We start from the raw sequence: 15,878 nt of genomic DNA, 5'->3' as shown, positions 1-15,878 counted from the left end.
TAAGAAAGGCAATGTTGTTACTAAGTTATATTCTAATGATGCCCCCAAAATTGGTTTTAAACTTTTAGTCTTTTTGATTACTATAAAAAATAGAATCCATCCTCAAATAGGGGATTCAAAAGCATGAATTGCAAATATGGGAGGTAATTCCAAAACCTGAGTTCCAAAAACACTCCAATCAATCACAATCTCATGGGAATAAATGGATAACCTCTTGAGGTTATTACTCTGAAGGGAACAATTCTGACACATGAAAAGTATCAATCACAGTACTTTAGTCATAGTTTACATATATATTCTTGAAATAAAAAACTTGGTAATTCCAAAGTGCTTGTTATATTCCAGGTACCTTGCTAGCTGCTTCACATACAATGTAACTTTTTTTTCTTTCTTTTTCAAATCCTCACCCCAAGACACTTTTCTATTGATTTTCAGATAAAGTGGGAGGGAGGTAAAGAGAGAGGGAGAGAGAGAAACATTGATGAGAGAGAGACATATCAACTGGTTGCCTCCCACAAAACCCCAACCAGGGCCATGGATCAAACCGCAACCAAGATATGCGCCCTTGACCAGAATTGAACCCGCAACCCTTTGGTCTGCGGGCTCACTCTCTAACTGCTCAACCAAACTAGCCAGGGCTGTAACTTTTCTTTTAATGTAAGTTTTTACTGATTTTTAGAGAGACAGCGAGAGAAGAGAGAGAGAAACATAGATAAGAAACATCAATTAGCTGCTTCCTGCACACCCCCCACTGAGGATTAAGCCTGCAACCCAGACATATGCCCTGACTAGGAATCAAACTGGCAATTTCCTGGTGCATGGGAAGAAGCTCAGCCACTGAGCCACACCAACCAGGCACAATATGGCATTTTAATTCCCCTAATAACCCAATTAGATTGGCATTATCTTCATTTTATAGATATAAAAACAAAAGCTCGAAGAGCTTGCAACTTTCACAAGGATAAAACATTAAGTGGGAGATGCTGAATTTAAATTCATGTATGTCTGAATCCAAAGCCAACTCTCTATCCATAAGATTATGCAATAAAAAATTACAAAAATATTAACCATGTGCTGAATTTTAAAACATTGTTTCTAGACCCTTACACTGAAATTGCAACAGTACTTAATTTTTATCTCAGATTGATCTTCAAAAGGCTGCAATTCCTGACAATAAGATTCTCACTTCAGAATATTAACTATATGATTTTCTTTAAATGGGAAATCTGGCCTAAATATAGTAACAGTCCTGCCATAGACTCAAAATAAGCATACCCATCACGAACTCAGTATCTACTAATCTTACAACTCTATGAGGACTCTCCATTTTACTGACAAAGCAACTAAACCTTAAGGATTAAATAATTGCCGAAGGCAACAAGCGAAGAAGAAAATTCAGCTCAATATCATTATTCCAATTCTTTAGTACAAAAATTATTTCCAATCTGTCCTTACTGGTGAATGAATTAAGCCCTCACAGAAACTTCTACCTCTTAAGTATCCTACCACAACTACTTAATTCACCAACTTTTTTTTTTTTTTTTTTTGAGCTCATACTATATATCAAACATTTTTCTAGGAGATGAGTATAATAGCGTAAACAAAATAAACAAAAATGCCTGTCCTCATGAATTTACATTCAAGTGTAGCGATACAGGTAATAAATAAACAAATGTACAAATAAATAAATAGGAATATGGTAAGGGGTGTTTCTGCTTTTTAAAAATAGGATCATCACTTAAAGACCTTATTGACAAACTGACTTAAAGAAAGTGAAGGATTAAGCCTGTGTGGATATTTGAAAAGAGATATTCCAAACAGAGAAAAATGTGAATGCTAAGGCCCTAAAGAATCTGCCTAATATGTTTGAGAAATGGCAAAAAAGCTAGCATGACTGGAACAAAAAGGTAATGGAGGCCAGATCACAAGGTCTCTTTATAAGGATTTTGGCTTTTATTCTAAGTATAAGGGGAAGGTATTGAAAGTTTTGAGCAGAGAATTACAAGATCTAGACAATATTTTAAAGAAATCACTTGTCTTCTATATTAAGAACAGAAGCAGGAAGAGCTTGTTGCCATTATGAGCATACTGCAATAATCCAGAAGAGAGATTATGTTGGCTTGGTTCAAGGTTTAAGAGTGGTGGAAGTGTCTGGAAGGGTTGGATTTAGGAGTTGAAAGTATAAACAAAAAACACCTAAATCCACAAATACTGATGAGGTCACTAAGGGAGTCATGCAATCACTCATGAATTTTTCAACTGTAAAGTGTTAGCAGACAAGGGCATACCTGGATTCTTTTAGTAAGAAAAACCTGATAGAAACTGAATGGGGAGTCAGCAGGTCTGGGATGACATCTCAATTGACCTTGGATAAAATTCTAACACTGGAACCTGCTTCAATATAGGTCCTTAAAATGAAATAATAAAAACTGCCCTACCAACCCCCTGGCCGGTTTGGCTCAGCAGTTGGAGCATCAGCCTGCGGACTAGAGAGTCGCGGGTTCAGTTCCCGCTAGGGGCACATAGCAAAAACAAACAAACAAACAAACAAAAAAACTGCCCTACCAGGTAAAATAACTCAATTCCACAGTAGCTAATCTTTATTCAGTGCTTACTAAAGTTCTGTGCGAAGAACTTTACATATTTTATCTTATTTAATCCTCATAATAGCCCAATGAGCTGGGTGTCATTATTTTCATCAACTCTGTTTTAATGATAATGAAACTGAGGTTTAAAAAGGTTAAATAACCTATCCAACGGTATTCAATCAGTAACTGAGAGCTAAATAGACCCAGTGACTCCAAAACCCATACATTTGCCCTGGGAGATTTTGCTGAGTGGTCAGCAGACCACAGAGTCCCGGGTTGGGTTCAGTTGCAGTTTGTCCTCGGCCAGTGGGTGGCATCCAGTCAATGTGTCTCTCTCACATGGATGTTTCTCTTGGTCCCTTCCCCCTCTCTACCTCCCGCTCTATCTGAAAATAAAAATGCAAAAATGTCCTCCAGGGAGGATAAAAAACAAACAAAAAAGCCCATACACTTAACCACTAAGCAAACTACCTCTAATTACTAACCAATTATGTGCAATGCAATGTATTAGGCACAAAAGTAAATAACACAAAAACGTTCTCACCATCATGAAGTTTCTAGTTTCACAAAAGAGACAAATGAAAATTGTTTTAAAATCCCTTCATTATATTTTATTTAACCATTAAACAAATATACTAATAAACTTTCTTAAAGTTTCTGCAAACCAACTAAAATAATAGTTGCTGGGCATGGAGATTCTAAGTATTTCCTAGTCAATATTTAGCATTCACTATAGGGAATTTAACCCTTCTAATCTAATTGTTTGGATTTATTCCTTCTTTGGCACTACAGGTTAAAAATCACATCTTTGCCCCGGCTAGTTTGGCTCAGCGGTTAGAGTGATGGCCTGCAGACCAAAGAGTCATGGGTTCGATTCCAGTAAAGAGCACATACCTTGGTTGCGGTTCAATCCCCAGTCCTAGCTGAGGTCCTGCGGGAGGCAACCAATCAGTGTGTCTCTCTCACATGAATGTTTCTTTCTCTCTCCCTCCCTCCCACTCTATCTGAAAATCAATGGAGATATACCTTTGAGTGAGGATTTAAAAAAAAAAATTACATCTTTATTCATCAATTAGATCATCTATGGGTATAAGTGTGAACAAAAGGACCTGATGAAATAAAAAATAAGTTGGTAAGAATATTCTTAATGAGTGTCTAAAGTTGGTAAAGAAAAATGTTAATTTAAGAGTATACTATAGCCCTGGCCATTCTGCCTCGACAGTTAGAGCATCAGCCCAAGGACTGAAGAGTTGAGGGTTGATTCCCCGTCAAGGGCACCTACCTCGGTTGCAGGTTCAATCCCTGGTCCCAGTCAGGGTCATGCGGGAGGCAACCAATCAATGTGTCTCTCTCACACTGATGTTTCTCTCTCTTTTTCTCTCTCCCTTCCTCCCTCCCTCCCTCCCTCCCTCCTATCTAAAAATCAATGGAAAAATATTCTTGGGTGAGGATAAAAAAAAAGTATACTGTAGTATACTAGATTGAAAACAAAAGGTTCTGGACGGCTTGAGAAACAAAGCGGTGTCAGAAAGAAAAAAGATTACAGACATCTCTGCTGGAATTGACACACTAATTTTACATCATTGCTGTTTAAATTCAACAACAAATAAAATGTTCCCATGCTTTCACCCAATACCATTCTTTCTTACTACCATCAAATATCCATTCCACCCCAACTTCTTTCTCCCAAGAACTAATCTTTCCATTTCATATCCTATGTATCCATTTCATATCCTATGTATCTTCCCATCCAGTCCCCCGCTTATTTTTCTTAAAAACATATTTCCACATTTCCTTTATACATCCCATATAATTTACCTACATCACCCCCTTCCCCAACCCATTTGGTCAACTTCTAATCACTCCTTCTGACTCAGTTCCAATATCACCTTCTTATAAAGAATTCCCCAATTTGATACCTCTATATCCCAACTCAAGTTGGTCACTCCTTTGTCCAAGATCCAATTTTCAAGCAATACTGTTATTACTATTATTGCTTACATGTCTTTCTCTAATTAGTAATCTCCTAAAAGAGCAGTATCATGTTTTTAAAAAGTAACACATACCCCATTTCAACTTTTTATCACCTTATCATGGCACATGAAAGGCACTTAATGTTTATCTTGACAATGCAGATCCAAAATAGCTACTAATTTTCTAGGCTTAGGAAAGAGAAAGTGAGAGTAAAGATAAAACAGCAAACTGCAAAAGAGATTTCTAATTAGGACTTTGTGAGACTAGCTGTACAACCCAAAATCTCTCCTATGGGCTTCTACACCTTAGCTTCTACTCCTTAATATTCCTTTCTATTTTCATAGGGTGACTACTCTGTCATAAACTTTATTAAAAACCTAGGACTGCCTTCTTCAATTTAACTATGACCTGATTTTTCTAAACTATACAAAATCAGACCATTTCTTGCTTTCCTTTATTATTTATCAAGAATGATGACCTACTTCTTTACATGCATGTTCTTTTTTTTTGTAAATATTTTTTTTTTATTGATTTTTTTAGAAGGAGGAAGGGAAAGGGAGAGAGAGATAAAAACATTGATGAGAGCCCTGGCCAGTTTGGCTCAGCAGTTAGAGCGCCAGCCGGCGGACCAGAAAGTCCCAGGTTCAGTTCCCATTAGGGGCACGTACCTTGGTTGCAGTTTGTTCCCAGCCCCGGTTGGGGTCATGTGGGTGGCAGCCAGTTGATGTGTCTCTCTCACATCGATGTTTCTCTCTCTCTTCCTCCCTCTCTCCCTCTCGCTTTATCTAAAAATAAATGCAAAAAATGTCCTCAGGTGAGGATAAAAAATAAAAATAAAAACATCGATGAGAGAGAACATTGATTGGCCACCTCCTGCATGCCGCCACTGGGGATTTGGCCCACAACTTGGGTATGTGCTCTGACTGGGAATCGAACCGGCGACCTCTTGGTGCATGGGTCAATGCTCAACCACTGAGCCATACCGGTTGAGCTTTATATGCATATTCACAAATATCACAAGTATCTATTTGTGAACAGAATAATTGACTATTCATTCCTTCAATACCTAGCAGTATTTTTATTGTTCAGGCTAAGAATGTGTATTTCTAGGTTAAGAAATTAATTAGTACTCAGGAACAAGATACCAATGGCTAAAACAGTTCCTAACACATAGATGTTCAGTAAATATGGAAGAAAAAAGAGGAAAGGAGAAAAAAAGCAAGGGGAAACGGAGGAAGTCTAGAACATCATGTAGTATTTTGTAATTCATTCCTATCACTCCAAATGAACTGTTAACTTCTAATGGACAGAAACTGTGCCATTTTCATCAATAAATTCCCAGTACCTAGCTCATTATCTAGAACATACCAAGAACACAGTGTCTATTTGATGAGTAAATAAATCAGGGGTCAGCAAACTTCTTTCATAAAGAGACAAAATAATATTTTGGTAAATAGTTTATGCTTTGGTAGAAAGCAAATATTTTGTGCTTTGCAACTACTCAACTCTGCCATGGTAGCAAAAAAACAGCCATAGACAATACATAAACAAATGTACGTGGTGTTCCAACAAAACTTTTTTACAAAACAAGGGGCTAGGTGTATTTTACCACATTTAAAAAAATAATAATGATAAAAGGGTGGGCCACAATGCTATCAACCTCTGGGATGAATAAATGAAGTCACAGATGTAAAACTTTGCTAAACAAAGGGAGGGAAGGGAGAAAAGGAGAAGAAGAAGAAAGAAAAGAGGGAAGCAAGGAAAGATGAATGCTATTTCTGCATTAGGAAGAGAAGAAAAATAAAAAGAGTTGTACTTGGAAAAGAAAAGTTATAAAACACATATTTTCCTCCAAATAACTAAAACAGTATACTTTTTCAAGTCGAAAGATGTGATCTCTTTCTAAGCGTTCTTCTGCTTGTTTCAAGCCTAGCCTCTGCTCAGGTGTCAATGTAGATTCATCTATCACAGTGGCATTTTCTAAATAGTCCATCTCTGAAGAATTTTCTTTATTAGAGTCATCATTCTTCATTTTACCTAGAAAAGGAAGCAATCACTTAGTTATCATTATCATCAGAACTGATAAATTTTTAAAAACTTAATGAAAAACAAATATTCAATTTATATACACAAAAAAAATATTCTTTCTTTGGTTGTACAAGTTAGCATACCTATGTAAAATGTAAGTGAAAGATATACATGGTATCAAAAGTCACAAAGAAAAATCTACTTCATGAATCAAATGCCTATCTTGTTCTTCCAAGCTACCTATCAAAAGAGACAAAGATGACTGAGACTTACTATATATACAAGACTAAAATAACATAACCATTTTGTAAAATCTCTAAAGTAAAAATAATATAAAGCTCTTTTAAGTCCCAACAAGTAGTCAGTGAACTAAAGTCGCTTTATTAACTTTATCACTATACACTAGCAGCTGAAAGAACATACATACTCCAGACCACAAATCCACACTAGGCTCCTCCTCCTTTGCTTTCACTGAACCCATAGATATCTCCACAACAATATTTTTTTAATGTATTTTATTAGCCTCCTAACTAGATTAGAACCTCTCTCTCTCTCTCTTTTTCTTAAATCCTCACCCAAGGATATTTTTCCATTTATTTTCAGATAGAGTGTGAGGGAAGGAGGGGGTGAGAGGAGAGGGAGAAAAACATCGATGTGAGAGAGACACACCGATTGGTTGCCTCCTGCACGACCCTGACCAGGGCCAGGGATGAACCACAACTAAGGTATGTGCCCTTGACTGAAATCGAACCCATGACTCTTTGGTCTGAGGGCCAATGCTCTAACTGCTGAGCCAAACAGGCCAGGACTAGATTGTAATCTCTTTAAGGCATAAACTATGTGCTTTCATCTTTGCATTTCCGGCACCTAGCAATATGTACCTGGTATTGGTTCTAGCACCAGTGTGATTTTTTAAAAATACAAATTGTGTCATGTTATTCTCTTGCTTAAAATACTTAAAAGGCTTTCTCAAAGCAATCAGAATAAAGATAAACTCTCTAGCATATTAGACACAGTCCTTACCCTCATGAAGATAGTAAAGAGAATACATCATAATTTCAAGTTATGAAGTAAGTGCTATAAAGGAAGAAAGCATGTTACTGAGAGAGAGACTAACTTTAATTATGAGAGTGAGGGAAGGTGTCTCTCTCTAACCTTATGTCCTGCCCTAACAGTTTTCACTTCATTCACACCACGTGCTAGAATGGATCACTGCTACATCAAGTCTCAATACCTTTACATATGCTGTTTACTCCACCATCAAGACCTCTCCACTTGAACCAGTAATATTTATGTCCTGCAAAATACAGCTAAGTTGTCACCTGTTTCAGAAGACAGTTGTTATTCTTTATATTCTATAATAACACCCTCCATTATTTCTTATTTGCATAGTAATATAATTTATATTCATTTACCTATATCCTACATTAGATGAGATGAATTCCTTTATGCCAATGACTAGTCTTACTTAAGTTTGTACTTTCATATTTTAATACAATGCCTAGACCAGAGATAACACAATAAAAACTATATTGAATAAAGAAATTTGGATGTATTTAAAAGCACTGCTAAAAGTAAATGTTCATAGATAATCAACAAATCTTTGAACTCTACCCTCAGAAGTCAACTACATGCCATCTATAAGAACTCTAATGGTCAATTCTACCTTTTGATAGCACTAATTTTCTGAACAAAGAAGAAATAGTGTGCCTCTGAAGGTAATGTGTTTCCTACCACAAAAGCAGAGAATAGCTAGGCAAGCTCTTATATAAAGATGCTATAAAAAGGATTTAAACATTAGAAATGTCAGTAGGTTAGCTAAGTTTTATTAAATTATTGTCAAGAGAGCCCTAGCCAGGTAGCTCATTTGGTTAGAGCACAGTCCCAATACACCAAAGTTGTAGATTCAATCCCTGGTTAGAGTACATACAAAAACCAACCAATGAATGCATAAATAAGTAGGACAAAAACCTGAGGTTTCTCTTCTTTCAAAAAAAATTCAATTGATAAAAAAAATTTATTGTCAGGGGAACAATGATGCACTATGAGCAATTTGCAACTGTATCCTAACATTCGGGAAAATAATTTAGTTTTTCAGTAATAATTTTACAATGGAAATGTAAAAGAAAAGGTGAAATCCTAGTCTTATTTCAACATTTCATGAAAAAGGATAACAGCAAGACAATAATATAATACTCTAAACTTCTTCTCTATATATACAACTTGCGCTGCATGACAGTAATTTAAGAAACTTAGCTAACCTAGTGACACTTCTAATGTTTGAATCCTTTTTGTAACATCTTTATGAAAGAGTTTGCCTTCCTATTCTCTGCTTTTGTGGTAGGAGACATATATCTCCTGAGGCATATCAGCAAACACTGCATAATTATCACTTCTACCAATATAAAGAATTAGAGAAAGCTATCTTTCCTTAAAAGTCAAAAATATATAATTTAATTCCTGAAATCAACATCAAAATTAAATAACATCAGGAAGAATTTCCCAAACTTTGTTCCACAGAATACTAGTACCTTCAGGTATTAACACTCTCACAAAAGAAGAGTTGAAAACAGATGTTCAAACAAAAACCTGAACATGACTGTTCATAGCAACACTATTCACTACAGTCAAAGATGGAAACGACCCAAATGTCCATCACTAAATAAATGAAGAAACAAAATGTGACATATCTATACAATGGAATATTATTCAGCTGTCACAGTCAGATTAGGCTGCCATAAAAAAATACCACAAACTAGGTGGCTTAAACAACAAAAATTAGTTTTCTCACAGTTCTGGAGGCAAGAAGGTCAAGATCAAGGTACCACTAGGGTTGGTGTCTGATGAGAACTCTCTCCTTAGATTGTAGACAGCCACCTCACGTGACCTTTCTTTGGTACATACACCAAGAAAGATCTTCCTCTTCCTCTTCTTATAAGGCCTCTAATCCTATCAGTTTAGGACCCCACTTTTATGACCTCATTTAATCTTAACTACCTCCTAAAAGCTTTTATCTCCAAATATAATCACATTGGGGGCTAGAGCCTCAACATAGGAATTTTTAGGGGACACCATGCAGTCCATAGCATCAGCATTAAAACGGAAAGAAATACTGACATATACTACATGAATGAACCTTAAAAACATGATGTTTTGCCTTGGTTGGTTTGGCTCAGTGGTTAAAACGTCGGCCTGCAGTCCAGAGAGGCCCAGGTACGGTTCCCACTAAGGGCACGTGCCTTGGTTGCAATTTGTCCCCGGCCCTGGTTGGGAAGTTCAGGAGGCAGCCACTCGATGTGTCCCTTTCACGTAGATGTTTCTCTCTCTCTCTCTCCCTCTCTCCTTCCCACTCTGTCTGAACAAAAAAATGGAAAAATGTCCTCGGGTGAGGATAAAGAAAACAAACAAAAAACATGATGTGGTTCGGCTCAACGGTTAGAGCGTCAGCCCAATGACCAAAGAGTCACGGGTTCGATTCCGGTCAACAGCGTGTACCTTGGTATGGTTCAGTCCCAAGCCCTGGTCTCACATCGATGTTTCTCTCTCCCTCTCCCCTTCCTACTCTGTCTGAAGATAAACAGAAAAATATCCTTGGGTAAGGATTAAAAAAACCAACAACATGATGTTTAATGATGGAAGGCAGACACACACAAAAATACATATTGATTTCATTTCTATGAAATATCTAGAATAAAAAAATACACAGAGCCTGACCGGTGTGGCTCAGTGGATTGAGTGCTGTCCCATGGACTGAAAGGTTCTGGTTTGATTTCCAGTCAGGGCACATGCCCAGGTTTTGGGCCAAATCCCCAGTGGGAGGCATGCAGGAGGCAGCCAATAGATGTTCTCTCTCATCGATGTTTCTGTCTCTCTCTCCCTCTCTCTCTAAAATCAATCAAGAAAATAAAAAAAAAGAAAGAAGAAAGGTTAAAACGGGGAATCATTTAAGTGTCTGGAACAAATTAATTCAATTTAAATTATTCCTAATGGGGGAAAAATGATTCCATTTTCGAACAAATCACTGGTTGAACAGTCTTCTGGAATGAATTAAAGCCACTGTACCACTTTATCTGTATCACCTCCATCTAATTAGAAGCTTCCTTGAGGTCTGAGGCTGGGGGGGCGGGGGGTGTTTTCATTGTACACACATACTTGACATATAAAAACACAGTACATACATGTTTGGTGAATGAATGAGCAACATATTACCAAGACCATTTAAAAAAAGTATGAGCCTTGGCTGGTGTGGCTCAGTGATTAAAATGTCAGCTCAGGTACCAAAGAGTCTCAGGTTGGATTCTCGGCCAACAGCACACACCTGGGTTGCAGGTTCAATCCCCAGCCCCAGTCTCAGTGCATGCAGGAGGCAATCAATCGATGTGTCTCTCTCACATTGATGTTCCTCTCTCTCTCTCTCTCTCTCTCTCTGTCTCTCACCACACCCCCTTCCACTCTCTCTGGAAATCAATGGAAAAAATAACCTTGGGTGAGGATTAACAAAAATAAAAAGAGTATGAAAGGAGGAGAAAGGGGAAGGAGGAGGGAAGAGAGCAGAAAAGAGGGAAGGAGGAAAAAGGAGAAGAGGAGAAGAAGGGAGGAATCATACTGACTACAAGAGCCACTAAATTTATATTTGTACAGGCTTTTTACCTACCATAATAAATGTAAGTTCTTTTTTTAGTTTAAAGAGTCATATTATTAATGTCCTTCTGAATTACAAAGTGGTTAAAATAAAAATGGGGATACCTGGACTTCCGGTCAAGATGGCCGCATAGGTAAATGGGGTATCGCGTTCTCCCACAACCACATCAAAGTTACAACTAAACTACAGAACAACCATCATTCAAAACCGCCTGAAATCAAGCTGAATAGAAGCACCTGCATCGAAACTGGTAGGAGAGGCAGAGGCGTGACGGGCTGGTACCACAGCCACTTGTGGCAGATAAGATTTAGGAGGATACCTCGGCTGGGAAGGCCTCCCTGAGGACTGAGGGGTCCCCATCCCAAACCAGGCGCCCCACTCATGGTTCCAGTGCCAGGAAGATAAGTCCCCATAACTTCTGGCTAGAAAAACCAGCGGAAACTGAGGCTCAGGGAGGCTGAGGCAGCTGGAGCCCCAGGCAGCTCCTGTTAAAGGACCTGCCCACAGACTTATTGGACTCACTCCCTCTAAGCTCAGAGGGGAGGCAGCTCGAGGGGCGCCAGAGACATACAGGGAAGAACTGAAGTGTTTGGCATTGGAGCGAGGGCTGGAGAGGGGGCTTTCTCTGGGACAAACTGCTGTCAGAAGCCTTTGCTCCGTTGGTGAGCCCTTCCCTGGCGCGGCAGACAGCCACCATATCTGGGACTCCAGTAACCTGGCTAACACTGGTTGCCCTGCCCTGGTGACTCCCTGAGGCCCTGCCCCACCCAACTTTCAGGCCCACCCAAGCTGTTGCCAGTTGCTTAACCATAGGATTGGCCTATCTTTGGATCCTGCTTCAGGTTTTCCTAAATTCTTTCAAACAAGCAGCATGTGGTCTCAGCTAGCCCGATGTTAAGTAATACAAAGAAACAAACACAGGAAGGCAGCCAAAATGAGGAGACAAACAAACAGGTCCCAAATGAAAGAACAGAACAAAACCCCAGGAAAAGAACTAAGCAAAATAGACATAAGCAACCTAACAGATGCTGAGTTCAAAATACTGCTTATAAGGATGCTCAGTGAACTTAGTAAGAACCTCAGGGAACTTAGTGAGGGCCTCAAGAGTATAAAATTGGACCAGTCAGAAATGAAGGAGGCACTAACTGAAATAAAGAATAATTTACACAGATTCAATAATAGAGTAGGTAAAGCCAAGAAGCAAACCATCAATTTGGAATATAAGGAAGCAAAAAATACCCAATCAGAACAGCAAAAAGAAAAAAGAATCCAAAAAAATGAGGATAGTCTAAGAAGCCTCTGGGATAACTTCAAGCATGCCAACATTCACATCTTGGGGGTGCCAGAAGGAGAAGAGGGAGAACAAGAAATCAAAAACCTCTTTGAAACAATAATGGCAGAAAACTTTCCTAGCTTGGTGAAGGAAACAGACATACAAGTCCAGGAAGCACAGAAAGTCCCAAACAAGATGAACCCCAAGAGGGCCATACCAAGACACATCATCATCATCAAAATGCAAAAGGTTCAAGACATGGAGAGAATCTTAAAAGCAGCAAGAGAAAAGCAGATAATTACCTACAAGGGAGTTCTCATAAGACTGTCAGCTGATTTCTCAAAAGAAACTTTGCAGGCCAGAAGGGAGTGGCAAGAAATATTCAGAGTGATGAAAAGCAAGAACCTACAACCAAGATGACTCTATCCTGCAAAGTTGTCATTTAGAATCGATGGCCATATAAAGAGTTTCCCAGAAAAGAATAAGTTAAAGGAGTTCATCACCACCAAACCATTATTATATGAAATGTTGAAGGGACTCTTTGAAGGAAGATAAAATATATCAACAAACCAAAATGGCAATGAATACATATCTAGCGACAATTGAATCTACAAACAAAATGAACAGGCAGAACAGAAACATTCTCATAGATACAGAGAACATTTTGTTGGTTGCCAGATGGGAGGGGGATTGGGGGAATGGGTGAAAAAGGTGAAGGGATTAAGAAGAACAAATTGGTTGCTAGACTGACAAACCTCAAAGAGAAGGGGGTTGGGGGGTGGGAAGAAATAAACCAAAGAACTTATATGGATAACCAAAGGACACAGACAACAGTGTGGGAAAAGGCAGGAAGGGGGCGAGAGTGGGGAAGATGAGGTCAATGGGGGGAAAATGAGGAACATCTGTAATACATTCAATGAAAAAAATTTTTTAAAAAGGAAAAAAAAAATGGAGATACATTAAACTTTCAAGTTTAAAGAATGTTAACATAGGAAAATCCCTCCAAAAGTCACTTCTGGGATAATTTGTACTTACTCAAATCATCCGATATGTCTTCAGTTCCTGAAGCACTATCATCAGAATCACCAGTATTATCTGTAGATGTTTGTTGCTTCTGAGATCGTGGTGAGTTTTCCAGGGCAGATTTTTCTCCCTCTACACCAATATTCACTTTGTCCAGAGAAGTCAAAGAGCTTGGAGTTTTTTTCCTAATCTGCTGTAATTCATTCTGTCTCATGTTTTCTTTCAACAGTAAAGTGGGTACCTTCTCTGCTTCTGCTGGTGAACTGGGAACCTTTTCTGATTTCATCTGAAAACTAGGTGCTTTTTCTGCTTTCTTCTGTGAACTAAGTGCCTTTTCTGCTATTGCTGCCTGTGAACTGGGTGCCTTTTCTGCTTTCACTGGTGAATTAGGTGACTTTGGCAATTTTTCTGCTTTTGCCTGTAAACTGGATGCCTTTTCTACTTTTGCCTGTGAAACAGGTAACTTTTCTGTTCTCACCGGTGAATTAGGTGACTTTTTTGCTTTGCAATGACTTTGATCTCGAAGGACTAACCCCAAATCTTTAGGGCCTGGAACATTGGCAGCATTTACTTTACATGATTTAATTTCTGTTTTTCCTATACAAATATCATTTTGCTTATTTTTTTTACTACTATTCCTATTTGGAGAGCTGGTCCCAATTTCTTTTATGGATTTATCATTTCTGGCTTTCAAAGTTTGATTAGTTATAACTTTAACTGTTTTGCTTTCTTCAGAAAGAGCCCAAGCATTCTTCTTTGGTTCATGATTTTCATTTTTAGAGGTCTTAGACTCTTCCATTATTTGAAAACCTGCTTCTTTCCAATTGTGATATTATAAAATAGCAGATCTCCAGTAGTTTGAATTGCTTCAAATCCAGTTTAGACAAGCAAACTATTGAATTAAAAAAAAAAAACTGTTATTTAAAATGCAAGTCATTTTTTAATTGATGAAAAATAAATTTTTTTAATTTGACTCAAAACTAAAAAAATAGTAAAAAATATTTAAACTCTGTAAACTATATAAGAATTAAAGCCCACTTAGTAAATAATAGCCAAATGCTCATAAAGGAGGTTCTAATGTAATTATGGCAATATGTCATTTTAGAAAACATTTTATATTACTCAGTAAGAATTTCAACTAAAAGGAAAACAACTGTGATGCACCATAATTAATAGAAAAGGAAATGGAACAAAGAAAATACAAGCCCTGGCTGGTTTGGCTCATCTGTTACAGCGTTGACCGGTGGACCAAAGAGTCGCAGGTTCAATTCCAGTCAAGGGCACGTGCCTCGGATACAGTTCGTCCCCAGCCCTGGTTGGGTCATTCGGGAGGCAACCAGTCAATATGGCTCTATCACATCAATGTTTCTCTTTCTTCTCTCTCCCTCCCACTCTATCTGATAATAAGCAAAAAAAAATGTCCTTAGGTGAGGAATTTAAAAAAAAAGAATTCCAATGTATATGCAACATAGGAAATCAGTTTATAAAGCCTAAGTGATCAAGTCTTGTCCACATGATTTTCCTACAAAACACTACATATTTATATCACTAACCTTCTAACTTGCTTCGCTAAACATAGGGATACATACAATTCAACATATTTTCTCCACCTCTGAAGTATAAAGAACATTAAATAAATTCTTCTGAGGTAAATAAATAAATAAAATAAAAACCAATAGAGCCCTGGCCAGTTTGGCTCAGCGGTTAGAGCGTCAGCCTGCGGTCCAGAGAGACCCGGGTTCTGTTCCTGCTAAGGGTGTGTACCTCGGTTGCAGTTTGTCCCCGGCCCTGGTAGGGTTGTGCGGGTGGCAACCACTCGATGTGTCCCTTTCATATTGATGTTTTTCTGTCTCTCTCCCTCCTACTCTATCTGAACAAAAAATGGAAAAATGTCCTCGGGTGAGGATAAAGAAAAAAAAAAGAAAAAGAAAAAGAAAAACTAATAGAAACCCAGAGTTAAAAAGTGATAGTGAAGTTTTGTATAGTATAATGATGAATACGTGTCAGTATACATTTGTCAAAATGCATGAAATGTATTCCATGAAGAGTGAAACCCAATTTAAACTATGGACTTTGGATGAGTGTAGGTTCCTGGCTGTAACAAATGTATCACTCTGCTGCAGGGATGTTGATAGTAGGGAATCTATACTGTGGGGGGGGAGGGAGTATATGAGCACTCTGTACTTTCTGTTCAATTCTGCTGTAAAACTGAAACTGCTCTAAAAAAAAGTGTAAAAAAAAGATGATAGTAAAAACACTTATATCAGAACTAATTTTGTTCTAAAATATGAACAATTATGCATTTACCAGAGACTACAAACTATAAGCAAATTAAATACTGCATTTTGTT

At 37.9% G+C, this 15,878-nt stretch overlaps 1 protein-coding gene across 5 annotated transcripts in view; it reads right to left on the bottom strand.

The window, feature by feature from the left end:
• TUT4 (terminal uridylyl transferase 4) overlaps nt 1-14,420 on the bottom strand; it is an 86,696-nt gene extending 72,276 nt beyond the window's left edge. For all 5 annotated transcript variants that reach the window (XR_004958934.1, XM_036256734.1, XM_036256735.1 and 2 more), the window contains exons 1-2: nt 13,541-14,420; nt 6,436-6,599 (exon numbers count right to left, since the gene is read on the bottom strand). Coding sequence is in view for 4 of the 5 variants with exons in the window: in XM_036256734.1 (XP_036112627.1) it covers nt 6,436-6,599; nt 13,541-14,327 (951 nt within the window). In the remaining variant the exon portion in view is untranslated. The remainder of the gene's footprint in view (nt 1-6,435; nt 6,600-13,540) is intronic.
• Nucleotides 14,421-15,878: the final 1,458 nt, after the last annotated feature.

This window comes from Molossus molossus, unplaced genomic scaffold (genome assembly GCF_014108415.1).
Source record: "Molossus molossus isolate mMolMol1 unplaced genomic scaffold, mMolMol1.p scaffold_m16_p_12, whole genome shotgun sequence".
Lineage (NCBI taxonomy): Eukaryota > Metazoa > Chordata > Mammalia > Chiroptera > Molossidae > Molossus > Molossus molossus.
This window is presented reverse-complemented; position numbering and strand designations above follow the sequence as displayed.